Source organism: Neoarius graeffei, chromosome 13 (genome assembly GCF_027579695.1).
Source record: "Neoarius graeffei isolate fNeoGra1 chromosome 13, fNeoGra1.pri, whole genome shotgun sequence".
NCBI classification, from domain to species: Eukaryota; Metazoa; Chordata; class Actinopteri; order Siluriformes; family Ariidae; genus Neoarius; species Neoarius graeffei.
In genome coordinates this window covers 46,996,663-47,010,226 of record NC_083581.1, presented here as the reverse complement: position 1 = coordinate 47,010,226, position 13,564 = coordinate 46,996,663, and the positions used below count along the sequence as shown (strand labels likewise).

The 13,564-nt window shown below is 43.8% G+C and overlaps 1 protein-coding gene across 1 annotated transcript in view; it reads left to right on the top strand.

The window, feature by feature from the left end:
* Positions 1-13,564, top strand: part of baz2a (bromodomain adjacent to zinc finger domain, 2A) — a 135,398-nt gene that overhangs the window by 84,327 nt on the left and 37,507 nt on the right. The window contains exons 15-18 of the mRNA XM_060936667.1: positions 1,983-2,057; positions 2,129-2,300; positions 6,753-6,815; positions 9,987-10,131. Of these exons, the coding sequence (XP_060792650.1) occupies positions 1,983-2,057; positions 2,129-2,300; positions 6,753-6,815; positions 9,987-10,131 (455 nt within the window). The remainder of the gene's footprint in view (positions 1-1,982; positions 2,058-2,128; positions 2,301-6,752; positions 6,816-9,986; positions 10,132-13,564) is intronic.

The following is a 13,564-nucleotide window of genomic DNA, read 5'->3' as shown; positions in this document are numbered from 1 at the left end:
GCAAATTTAAAAAAAAAGCAGTGCTTTCTAAATTGACTTTTTGACTTGTATTATATTGCAGACAGTATAAACCCAAGATATTTCATATTTTTTTCTGGTGAAATTCATTTTATTTGTTGTTATGCATCCATTCGTGCATTTCAGGCCTGCAACCCATTCCAAAAACCCTTGAGATGGGGCAATTTAGGGTTAGTAATGAGGTAAAACCATTAATGTAATTTGAAACAAGTGATTGTAATCATGCTTTAGTACATAATCAGTACTTGGTATCAGGCCTAGTCTTTGAGGCACAAAGATGGTCTGAGGATCTCCAGTTGTCAGCAAATTCATGAGAAAATGATTGAAATGTTTAAAAACAATGTTCCTCAAAGAAAGATATGAAGGGATTTGGATATTTCACCCTTTACGGTGAATAATATCATTAAATGATTCGACGAATCTGGAGGAATTTGTGTGTAAAGGGCAAGGGCGCAAGCCTAAGCTGAACACCTGTGATCTCCGTTCCCTCAGGCGGTGCTGCATCAAGAACAGTCATTCACCGATAGCTGATATAACCACATGGGGTTACTTTGACAAGCTATAATACAGTTTTACATCCACAAGCGCCACTTAAACTTTACTGTGCAAAATGGAAGCCTTATGTTAACTGTGTCCAGAAGTGCCCTTGATGTGTCAGAGGCGTCTGGGGTGGACCATCACAAGGTGGAAATATGAATTATGGTCCGATGAGTCAGTATTCCACGCCTATTTTTTGTAAGAATTGAATGAAGCGTGCTCCGGATCAAAGACAAAAGGGACCATCCAGACTATTACCAGCAGCAAGTCCATAAGCAAGGGTCTGTCTGTCTATGGGGTTGTGTGTCAGTGCCCTTGGCAAAGGTACCTTACACTTCTGTGATGGCGGGATTCATGCAGAAAAATATATTGAAATTTTGGAGCAACGTATGCTGCCTTCAAGTCGACATCTTTTCCAAGGATATTTCAACAAAACAATGCAAAGCCACATTCTGCACACGTTACAAAGACATGGCTGTGGAAAGGCCTCTGCATGCTCTTGCGACAAGGCTTTCGCAGATAGCTTTTCGCAGACAGTTGTAATTTATCGTTGAGCGGGGAGTAATAGGCGTGCGCGATGTTATTCACCGCCACAACGCAAGGGGGCGCGAAATCGCTAGGAGTAGTTGGTGGGTGTGGTTAGTGGAGTGTTTATCCTCCGGTTACTTATAATGACTAGAACTGGAGTCGTATAGATGTACGTACTTCCTCGATCAACCGCTCTTCGTGCTGCTCCATCTTCGCTCGTGTTTTTAAAAATGCCGGTCGTGAAAACAAACCAAACCGGGAAAGTAGGGAAGCGGAAGTGCGTGTACAGCGGATGTAGAGTGGACCAATCAGAGCCCTCTTGTCTGCGACGCTGTCTGCGAGGCTTCTGCGGTGGTCACAATTTTTGGGAGGTGCGCGCAGAGCGTCTGCGAAGGTGGGGGGGCTACGCAGACACTGTCTGCGACGCTATCTGCGAGGACTGGGTTGTCAGCATAAATTGGCCTGAAGGAGAGGGTGCCTGTCCCCAGGAGAGAATGTTTGGTGAATCTTGAAACAAAAAATGACACTGACTACTCCATACTGTTGCACACCTTAAGACCTGTTTGCAGGAAGACTGGGACAAAATAACACTTGAAACACTTCATCACTTGGTTTCTTCAGTCCCTAAACATCTTTAAGTGTTGTGAGGAGGAGTGGCGATATCGCAAAGTGGTAAACGCTTTACCGTCCCAACTTTTTTTAAATGTATTGCAAGAATCAAAGTGTGTTTAATTTGAAAAAACAATAAAATTTGAGGTTGAACATCAAGTAATGTTTTGCGTGCAATACAGAATCAAAGATTTACAAATTGGTTTCAGTTTCAATATACAGTCCCAGCTTTTTCATGTGTGTGTATATAAACTAATGACATTATGCTTAAAATTTTTTTGATTATACAGTGAAATTGACAAGACACTGGAAAACATGACTACTTACAAGAAGAACAAGTGGATTATTGAGGGCAAACTGCGCAAGTAAGGCATTTATCAACACAGCATTTTAACTGTCTGTTTCTCAGTATTAATCTGATTTATACGCGTGACAGATTGAAGGCTGCTCTAGCACGTAAAACTGGCCGCTCTGAGGAGGAGCTGTGTTTTGAGGAGCGGAGGCGGAGTACCCGTGTTTGCGTGGCCGAAGATGAGCGCCTTGCAGACAGCGGCTTCCTGCAAAACGATGGCTCTCGCCAGCGTAAGGACGAGCTCAGGTTTTATGAGGTACTACTATCGATTATTTTGTAAATCTCTAACAGTTTGTGATTTTATTGCTAGTTTACAAAAGGTACATCATTGTAATGTGAGCAGTGAGGGTGTGTGACCACTATGGCTTGCTTGTGTTGGCTAATACTAGCACATCTTTAACAGTTATTCCACAAGATCAAGTCGTACATGAGCCGAGAGCCGACGAGGCGCCTAGCGGGTTGGCTATAAGCCGTGTAAGACAAGATTGAGTGGAATAACGGTTTTATTCTATCCACATTTTCTGGATTTTGAGAAACGGAGCATTTTTATCTTTTGCAAATTTGATAAAGCTTGATACAACACGTCTGACAAAATAGTTTCCGCTTGGAATGTAAACAAACCGGTGAAATGACAGTAGCGATTTGTGGAAAATGCGATAATTAATAAAAATAATTCTTGAAAAATAAAATGAAGATACGTTCTTACTATCAAACACTTTCACTCCATATTTTGTTGCTTTTTTGGGGGGTTTGTTTTCGAGTAGAGTTTTTATTTTGTCCTTGGCTGTTTCAGCAACACGCTCGGCCATTTTGTTTTTCTCTGCTCACGGTATATGAGCTAATATCCTAGTAGTAGAGTAGCCAATCAGAGCGCACGATTGCTCATATCTGGTGAATGTGGATAGAATAAAATGGTATATTGCCTGTGGCAGGGCTCTGCAACTGCTTTCTCATGGGGGCTAACTTAATCAAATATAATTAGCAGGGGGACAAAGAAATTTCAGAATAATGATCAGATTTTAGCACTTAGACGTCAATATGAAAAAGCCCTAAATACCCTTGATCTCGTCTATCAGAAGTGTTTATTAACTGTGTATTTAGGCTTAAAGGAACAGTCCACCGTACTTCCATAATGAAATATGTTCTTCTCTGAATTGAGACGAGCTGCTCCGTACCTCTCCGAGCTTTGCACGACCCCCCAGTCAGTCAGACGCGCTGTCACTCCTGTTAGCAATGTAGCTAGGCTCAGCATGGCCAATGGTATTTTTTGGGGCTGTAGTTAGATGCGACCAAACTCTTCCGCGTTTTTCCTGTTTACATAGGTTTATATGACCAGTGATATGAAACAAGTTCAGTTACACAAATTGAAACGTGGAGATTTTCTATGCTATGGGTGAAGGTATCAATGCGCTGCCGAAGCGCGCAGAAGGTGTTAGTACGCCTGTCATTATAGTGCGGACTTTCCATAGCATAGAAAATCGCTACGTTTCAATTTGTGTAACTGAACTTGTTTCATGTCACTGGTCATATAAACCTATGTAAACAGGAAAAACACGGAAGAGTTTGGTCGCATCTAACTACAGCCCCAAAAAATACCATTGGCCATACTGAGCCTAGCTACATTGCTAACAGGAGTGACAGCGCGTCTGACTGACTGGGAGGTCGCGCAAAGCTCGGAGAGGTACGGAGCAGCTCGTCTCAATTCAGATAAGAGCATATTTCATTATGGAAGTACGGTGGACTGTTCCTTTAAATGAGACACCGTACAACTGATGTACATTTTGTCCATATTAATTTCAGTTCAACAGAAATCGCCTCGTAAATGAACAGTTCTCACCAGCACTGTGTACTTCTTGTCTAGTGAATGAAATTACACATTCAATTTGGCAGGAACTACAAAGTCAGGCTCATAGAAAGTGACAGCAAGCCGTAGGCACTGGTGGAGGTGGCTGCTTGTCAGGGATTCGTGGGTGTTTGTTTTTATTATATTTATGTGCGACTCACTATATATAGGTTGGAATAAGCATAGCAAGCAGAAAAATAGCTAACCTTCTGATGTTTGGAAACTGGACTTGGTTAGTTGAATCCAAAACGATTAACGTCCCACAGATTTAAATATCTGTTTTAAATTAGATGCCGCTTGCATGTCTGTCAGTCTAATTACAGAGGAGCTTCGTCCAGTGACGTGAGCGCTTGTTTGGATTTGGTTGCAAACTTCCCCGAGCACCAATAGTAAAGGGATCCTTGGCCAACAGCATCACCTCTGCAGGCACGTGCAAGTTATCAAACCTTGCAGCAAAGTTTGCGATCAGTTTGTGAATGAATGCTGTCATTACTTGGTTAATTGGCCTGCTGAGTGAGGAAATGTCTTATAAGGTTATACTCTTGCCACAGCAACTAACTCCGTGGACAGTAGACAAATCGACTTCGCTCCAATATGTGTAAAAATGTGTTTTTCTTTCTACTCAGTTTTGAACTGGTAGTCCTCAAGGTTGGCTTTCCGCTTTTTTCATGTAGACCTTGACATTTTGTTGGCGAGATCGCATAAGCAAGAGTGAGAGTGCAAGAGCATATGGACAGTGCAAGAACGGCTTTCCTCTTGGAGGAAGTTGAATGTGGCGCGCTTTTCACTGCAAATGTTTTTAGGAAAATGCATTCTAATTTTTAAATTTAATCTCAGACAAAAAACAATGGCAGCCACGGACCGGATTTGGCCTGTAGGGTGCCATCTGAATCAGCTTGGCCTATGGTTATTTTGCACTAAAAATTTGCTAGTAGTTCAGTATGTCAGACATTCTGACTTTCAGTGGGGGGAAAATAAATTTTTGGCCGCCATGTGCTCCGGATCAAAGATGAAAAGGACCATCCACGCAAGTTCAAAAGTCAGGGTCCGTGTCGGTGCTCTTGGTAAAGGTAACTTCTTTGATGGCAGCATTAATGCAGAAAAGTACATTGAGATTTTGGAGCAACATATGCTGCCTTGAAGATGACACATTTTCTCGGGATATTTCAAGAGCGCAATGCAAAACCACATTCTGCACACATGACAAAGGCATGGCTGTGGAAGAAGAGGGTGCCTGTCCACCTATTAGTGTGGACGTAGCTTCAGCACCACTGAATTTATAATCTCACTGGGCGTATGTAAATTTTTGACCCTGTACGTACAATCTGGACCCTGTGTTGACTTCAGAAAGCCAAAAATAATTTATTCCCCCCCACTTAAAGATGTATGTGATACAATCGATCTGAGATAGAAAAAAGAAAAATAAATCATTGAAGGCCAAAACATTCATGTCCATGTATGTAAACTTGGGACTGCAATTGTGTGTAGAGTTTTTGACACTGGACATTGTCACAATGCAGCTTGACAGAAATAAAATGTTAATGTACATTTATACCTAAATAGCAAACCAGAGGTGACTGGGACACAAAGGCACCAGTCACTCCACCATCAACAAACCTGAAGAGTGAATGCTTGAGCGTGTGGGGCGAGAGCATCCAGACATCCCAGTTTACCAAAACACTCTATGCCCATGAACCCTCAAGATCTGTGCCTTTACCCAAGAGAAAATCGACACACAAACACAAGACTTGACTAAACAAATAGATATTTAGCCTTGAGTTAAAAACTGAAACTGTGTCGGAGTCTTGAAAAACTAACTGGAAGGCTGTTCCATAACTGGGGGTCTGTTGAAGGAAAAAGTTCTGCCTCCTGCTGTAGCCTTCTTTATTTGAGGTACCAACAAAGAGCCTGCACTTTTAGATCAAATAAGACATTGTGGATCATAAAAGGCCAAAAGTTTGCATTGTGAAGACCATTCGGTGCTTTATAGATTATAAAGTAGTATTTTTATAATCGAAGCAAAATTTCACTAGAAACCAGATGCAGTGTGGATAAGAGAGGATTTATGTGGTCACATTTTCTGGTTCTAGTATGAACTCTGGCTGTGGTATTCTGGACTACTTGGAACATATTTATGGTACCTACTGGAACATCCACTGCGAGTTTGCCTAGTGGTTAGCGTGTCCGCCTCTCGACTGGGAGATCGCGAGTTCTACTCGGGGTCGGGTCATACCAAAGACCATCATAAAAATGGTACCTACTGCCGTCTGGCAAGGCACGCTGCAATACAGATGCGAGTGGGGAGTCAAACTCTTGTGGTTACCAGAGGACCAGCCCCCCACTGTAACCCCAGCTATGTAATAGGCGAGAGGCCGAGGGCGACGGAAACGGAAATCGGCACCGCCCTATGCGCCACATGGCATGGGAAGGACTTTGATTTTTGACTGGAACATCCAGACAGCACGGCATTACAATTGTCCAACCTTCAAATAACAAAAGCATGAACTTTGTTTTTCTGCATCATGTAGTGACATATTTATATTTTTTAGCTTAACTATTTCTGAGATGAAAGAAAGCCATCCTAGTAATATTGTCTACATGAGCTTCAAATGAGAGACTGGAGTCAATAATCACACCCAGGTATGTTTTGATATCCATCTTTCCATCCTTACCAGAACTGTTGACGACTAAAGGAGCTGGTGAGGGGTGGGGTAGTTGTTTTTTTTTGTTTTTTTTGGGGGGGGGCATTGTATATGAAATGGTAAAAGTAGGGACACATCTCTGCCAACACTGATGCACTAAAACACTGTTCGGCATTCATGTATATAATGTTCTGGTGTATAAATGTAGTTTGTTTCCTTATAGGCTGAAAGTTCAAACAGTGCAACTGTTCCTGAGCTGGAGCGTCAGATTGATAAGCTAACCAAGGTAGGGCTTCCAAATTCACAATAGTGCCAGAAGATAAGACAAACTTGGATTGATATTGACATCATAACATTGATTTTTGCAGTTTTATGGGTACTGTCAGGCAACGGACCATTTATAACTTGGTTGTTGCTCATTTTTGAAAGTAAATAACTGAACATTAAAATCTATTTTTGTACCCATGATTACATTTCCACTTTTTTCCTCATTAAATGCTTTCATTTTTTGCAAATGTGGATTAGAAAGCTCTTATTGTGAAGAAATATTTTCCATGGTATGTTTTATAATTATAGATTCTCTCAATATTGCTTCACAAAATTGTGATGCATAACATTTCTAGTATATTCAAGAAGTTCTGTATTTTTATTGCCATGTTGCCTACCCATACCCCGCACATCCAGTGACAACTGGAAACAATAACACGTTTGGACAAACATTTGGCCACACTATGGTGCGGAATACACTCCTGCAATGCCTGTTTTCTTGCTGAACACACAACTGCAGCCCCCAGCATTGCTGCTGCACCAAAAGCACTCGTATAGTACAACATACAGTGGTGCTTGAAAGTTTGTGAACCCTTTAGAATTTTCTATATTTCTGCATAAATATGACCTAAAACATCAGATTTTCACACAAGTCCTAAAAGTAGATAAAGAGAACCCAGTTAAACAAATGAGACAAAAATATTATACTTGGTCATTTATTTGAGGAAAATGATCCAATATTATATATCTTTGAGTGGCAAAAGTATGTGAACCTTTGCTTTCAGTATCTGGTGTGACCCCCTTGTGCAGCAATAACTGCAACTAAACGTTTCCGGTAACTGTTGATCAGTCCTGCACACCGGCTTGGAGGAATTTTAGCCCATTCCTCCGTACAGAACAGCTTCAACTCTTGGATGTTGGTGGGTTTCCTCACATGAACTGCTCACTTCAGGTCCTTCCACAACATTTCGATTGGATTAAGATCAGGACTTTGACTTGGCCATTCCAAAACATTAACTTTATTCTTCTTTAATTATTCTTTGGTAGACCGACTTGTGTGCTTAGGGTCGTTGTCTTGCTGCATGACCCACCTTCTCCTGAGACTCAATTCATGGACAGATGTCCTGACATTTTCCTTTAGAATTCACTGGTATAATTCAGAATTCATTGTTCCATCAATGATGGCAAGCCGTCCTGGCCCAGATGCAGCAAAACAGGCCCAAACCATGATACTACCACCACCATGTTTCACAGATGGGATAAGGTTCTTATGCTGGAATGCAGTGTTTTCCTTTCTCCAAACGTAACGCTTCTCATTTAAACCAAAAAGTTCTATTTTGCTCTCATCCATCCACGTGATCTTTAGCAAACTGCAGATGAGCAGCAATGTTCTTTTTGGAGAGCAGTGTCTTTCTCCTTGCAACCCTGCCATGCACACCATTTGTTGTTCAGTGTTCTCCTGATGGTGGACTCATGAACATTAGCCAATGTGAGAGAGGCCTTCAGTTGCTTAGAAGTTACCCTGGGGTCCTTTGTGATCTCGCTGACTATTACACACCTTGCTCTTGGAGTGATCTCTGTTGGTCGACCACTCCTGGGGAGGGTAAGAATGGTCTTGAATTTCCTCCATTTGTACACAATCTGTCTGACTGTGGATTGGTGGAGTCCAAACTCTTTAGAGATGGTTTTGTAACCTTTTCCAGCCTGATGAGCATCAACAACGCTTTTTCTGAGGTCCTCAGAAATCTCCTTTGTTCGTGCCATGATACACTTCCACAAACATGTGTTGTGAAGATCAGACTTTGATAGATCCCTGTTCTTTAAATAAAACAGGGTGCCCACTCACACCTGATTGTCATCCCATTGATTGAAAACACCTGACTCTAATTTCACCTTCAAATTAACTGCTAATCCTAGAGGTTCACATACTTTTGCCACTCACAGATCTGTAATATTGGATCATTTTCCTCAATAAATAAATGACCAAGTATAATATTTTTGTCTCATTTGTTTAACTGGGTTCTCTTTATCTACTTTTAGGACTTGTGTGAAAATCTGATGTTTTACATCATATTTATGCAGAAATATAGACAATTCTAAAGGGTTCACAAACTTTCAAGCACCACTGTACATTAAAGGCCAGTTTATAATTCTGTGTAGAATCTGTGTCGTAGGGTACAGTGTGACCGCATACCCTACACTGTATCCTGTGCCATAGCCTGATGCACTCCTCCCCAAAAATAGAACTATGTTTTCACAATCACAGCAACTGCAACAACTGTGATTGGTTTGTTTGGTAGCAGCGCATTTCTGGCTTCTCCTTCTCCTCTCTGAAAATCCAAACTCTACCGTCATGATATTGTGTTAATATAAATAAATAAAGTGGGAGGCTCTATAGCAGCTGTCGACCATTATAACAGCCATTTGAATCCTGCAGGATTGCCCATGTTTTTGTCTTTTACTTCTAACAGTGTCTGTGGTGTAAACCATAACTCAATAAAAATGATTATAGAGTATCTGTCAATCACTGATTTATAGAATTGTGGATTTAATTCCCCCCAGCCGGTAAAATGTGTTTCGAGACGTTTTGTCCGTGTTATTTTCTGTTTATTATTCCTACAGTAAAACACAAGTCCTGTTGCTTTTTCCATTCTTTGTCTATGTGTAAAATCAGTACGTTCTGGTGTGTTTCATGCAACAGCACCTCCTAGAGGAGACCTTATGGGCAAGTATAAATAATTCACCCTGCATGAGTGTCCACACCATACCTATGGCGTAGATTCTATGCAGAAGTATAAATCGGCCTTAATACTCCATTGCTATGTCAGTGTCACTGCTGTCCTAAGAATGGTCTGTCAAACAAACCTACCACTAATCGCAGTAGTCTTCTTGGCAGAAGGCTCAAAGCACAATCGTGCTGCAGAAATGAGCGAGATGCTGCACTAATTAATGAATAAAGTGTTTCAAGAAAGCGGTTTCAGTTGCACCAGGGACTTTTCTTTTGCCTTGTTAATTATGCATGCACAGTTAAGGAGCAGAAGTCTTATCGAAACAGACCTATCTTTTTGAATTGCAGCTAGGTCATAAGTATAATGTAGGTGTTGATTTCTCGGCATTCGAACAGAATTCAGGTGTGGGATAACATCTCGAATGCATCGTTATGATGTGATGGAAGAATCCTGTTTTTCAGCGCCAGGAGTTTTTTCGTAAGAAGCTGCTCCAGTCATCGTATTGCATGCGGGCGATGTCACTGGGACAAGACCGGTACCGGCGGAGGTACTGGCTGCTGCCGTATATCGGTGGGGTGCTGGTAGAAGGGCCAGAAGAGATTTTATGTGAGTCATGTGCATTTCATATCTTCATGATATTATTGTCTTGGATAATATTCATTATTCTATCTACATTCACTGGATATGAGCAGTCGCACTCTCTGATTGGCTGCTCTACTACTAGGATATCAGCTCATATACCGTGAGTAGAGAGAAACAAAATGGCAGAGTGTTTTGCTGAACCAGCCAAGGACAAAATAAAAACCCCAAAAATTACACACAAAAAAAAGCAACAAAATATGGAATAAAAGTATTTGATGGTAAGGGTGTTTTTTGTTTTTTTCCCAAGAATTATTATTATTATTATAGAATTTTTCACAAATTGCTACCGTCATTTCGGCGGTGTGTTTACATTCTAAGTGGAAATTATTTTGTTGGATGTTTTGTATAAAGTTTTTATTTATTGAATTTGCAAAAAATAAAACTGCTGTTTCTCAAAATCCAATGAATGTGGATATAATGAAAGTTATTCCGCTCAATCTCGTCGTACATGGCTTATAGCCCTCATGTACGACTCGATTTTGTAGATTAACCATTAATTATGTTGGAATTCACAGACTTCCACACACATTAACAGTAGAAAATCTATGAATAAAGCTGTGACTTGAAAATAATGTGTTAATGAAACTTAAAAATGCACCATTTTTGTGGATAATACTTGTGCTTATCCGGGTCGCGGGGGTAGCAGCCTAAGCAGAGCAGCCCAGACTTCCCTCTCCCTGGCCACCTCCACCAGCTCTTCCGGAGGAATACCGAGGCGTTCCCAGGCCAGCTGAGAGATGTAATCTCTCAGGCATGTCCTGGGTCTGCCCCGGGGTCTCCTCCCGGTGGGGCATGCCCAGAAAATCTCCCTTGGGAGGCGTCCAGGGGGCATCCTAACAAGGTGCCCGGACCACCTCAACTGACTCCTTTCGGTGTGGAGGAGTAGCGGTTCTACTCAGAGTCTCTCCCAAATGACCAAGCTTCTCACCCTGTCTCTAAGGGAGAGCCCAGCCACCCTGCGGAGAAAACTCATTTCTACCGCTTGTATCTGCGATCTCATCCTTTCAGTCACTACCCATAGCTCGTGACCATAGGTGAGGGTGGGAACGCAGATGGACCAGTAAATTGAGAGCTTTGCCTTTTGGCTCAGCTCTTTCTTTACCACAACAGACCGGTTTAGCGTCCGCATCACTGTTGACGCTGCCTTGATCCTTCTGTCCAACTGCCACTCCCCCTTATCCTCACTCGTGAACAAAAACCCGAGGGTACTTAAACTTCTCCATTTTAGGTAGCAACTCCCCCCTGACCTGGAGTAGGCACTCCGCCTGTTTCGGGCTGAGCGCCATGGCCACGGACTTGGAGGTGCTGATCCTCATCCCAGCCTCTTCACACTCTGCTGTAAACCGTCCCAGCGCATGCTGTCAGTCACAGATTGATGAAGCCAACAGGACCACATCATCCGCAAAAAGCAGAGATGTGATCCTGATGCCACCAAACCAGACACCCTCCGCCCCTTGGCTGCACCTAGAAATTCTGTCCTTAAAAGTTATGAACAGAACCGGTGACAAAGGACAGCCCTGCTGGAGTCCAACATGCACTGGGAACGAGTCCGACTTACTGCCGGCAATGCGAACCAAACTCCTGCTCCGGTCATACAGGGACCGAATGGCCTGCAGTAGTGGGCCCTGAACCCCATACTCCCGAAGCACCCCCCACAGGGCACCACAAGGGACACGGTCGTAAGCCTTCTCCAGGTCCACAAAACACATGTAGACCGATTGGGCAAACTCCTTATGCACCCTCCAGTACCCTTGCAAGGGTAAAGAGCTGGTCCAGTGTTCCACGACCAGGATGAAAACTGCATTGTTCCTCCTGAATCCGAGGTTCGACTATTGACCGGACTCTCCCCTTCAGCACCCCAGCATAGGCTTTCCCAGGGAGGCTGAGAAGTGTGATCTCCCTATAGTTGGAACACACTCTCCGGTTTCCCTTTTTAAAAAGGGGGACCACCACCCCAGTCTGCCAGTCCAGAGGCACTGTCCCCGACCTCCACGCAATGTTGAAGAGGCGTGTCAGCCAAGACAGCCCAACAACATCCAGTGCCTTCAGGAACTCAGGATGAATCTCATCCACCCCCGGAGCCTGGCCACTGAGGAGCTTTTTAACCACCTCAGCAACCTCAATCCCTGTGATAGGCGAGTCCTCCCAAGCACTCTCAGACTCTGCGTCCTCCTCGGACAACATGAAGGTGGGATTGAAGAGATCCTCAAAGTATTTCTTCCACCATTGGATGATGTCCCCAGTTGAGGTCAACAGCACTCCATCCTCGCTGTAAACAGTAGAGACGGAGCACTGTTTTCCTTTCCTGAGCCGCCAAACGGTTTGCCAGAATCTTTTCAAGGCCGACCGAAAGTCACTTTCCATGGCCTCTCCAAACTCCTCCCACACCCAAGTTTTTGCTTCAGTGACTGCCAGAGCCGCATTCCGCTTGGCCCGTCGGTATCTGTCAGCTGCCTCTGGAGACCCATAGGCTAACCAAGCCCAATAGGACTCCTTCAGCTTGACGGCTCCCCTCACCACAGGTATCCACCAGCGTGTTCGGGGATTACCGCCACGACAGGCACCAACAACCTTGCAGCCACAGTTCTGCATGGCAGCCTCAGCAATGGAGGCGCTGAACATGGTCCACTCGGACTCAATGTTCCCATCCTCCCCCGGTATGCAGTTGAAGCTCTGCCGGATGTGACAGTTGAAGATCCGACGGACGGGAGCCTCCACCAGACGTTCCCAGCATACCCTCACTACTCGTTTGGGCCTGCCCGGTCTGTCTGGCCTCCTCCCCCGCCATCTGATCCAGCTCGCCACCAGGTAGTGATCAGTTGACAGCTCTGCTCCTCTCTTCACCCGAGTGTCCAAGACTGTAGATCAGATGAAACGACAAAGTCAATCATCGATCTGCGGCCTAAGGTGTCCTCGTGCCACGTGCACTTACAGTATGGACACCCTTATGCTCGAACATAGTGTTCGCTATGGCCAAACCGTGCATGGCACAAAAGTCCAACAACTGAACACCACTCGGGTTCAGATCAGGCAGGCCGTTCTTCCCAATCGCACCCCTCCATGTCTCACTGTCATTGCCCACGTGAGCATTGAAGTCCCCCAGTAAAACAATGGAGTCCCCTCATGGTGCACTGTCTAGCACCCCACTCAAGGACTCCAAGAAGGCCGGGTACTCCAAACTACCATTTGGTGCATAAGCACAAATGATAGTCAGCGACCGTTCCCTGACCCTCTCATTCACTGGGGAGAACTCTGATGTTAGCCTGCCAAACTCGGGGTCTACCAGTAGCCCCACCCCTGCCCTGTGCTGCTCACCCTTGGCAACTCCAGCATAGAGAGTTCAACCCCTCTCCAGGAAATTGGTTCCAGAGCCCAAGCTATGCATTGAGGTGAGCCC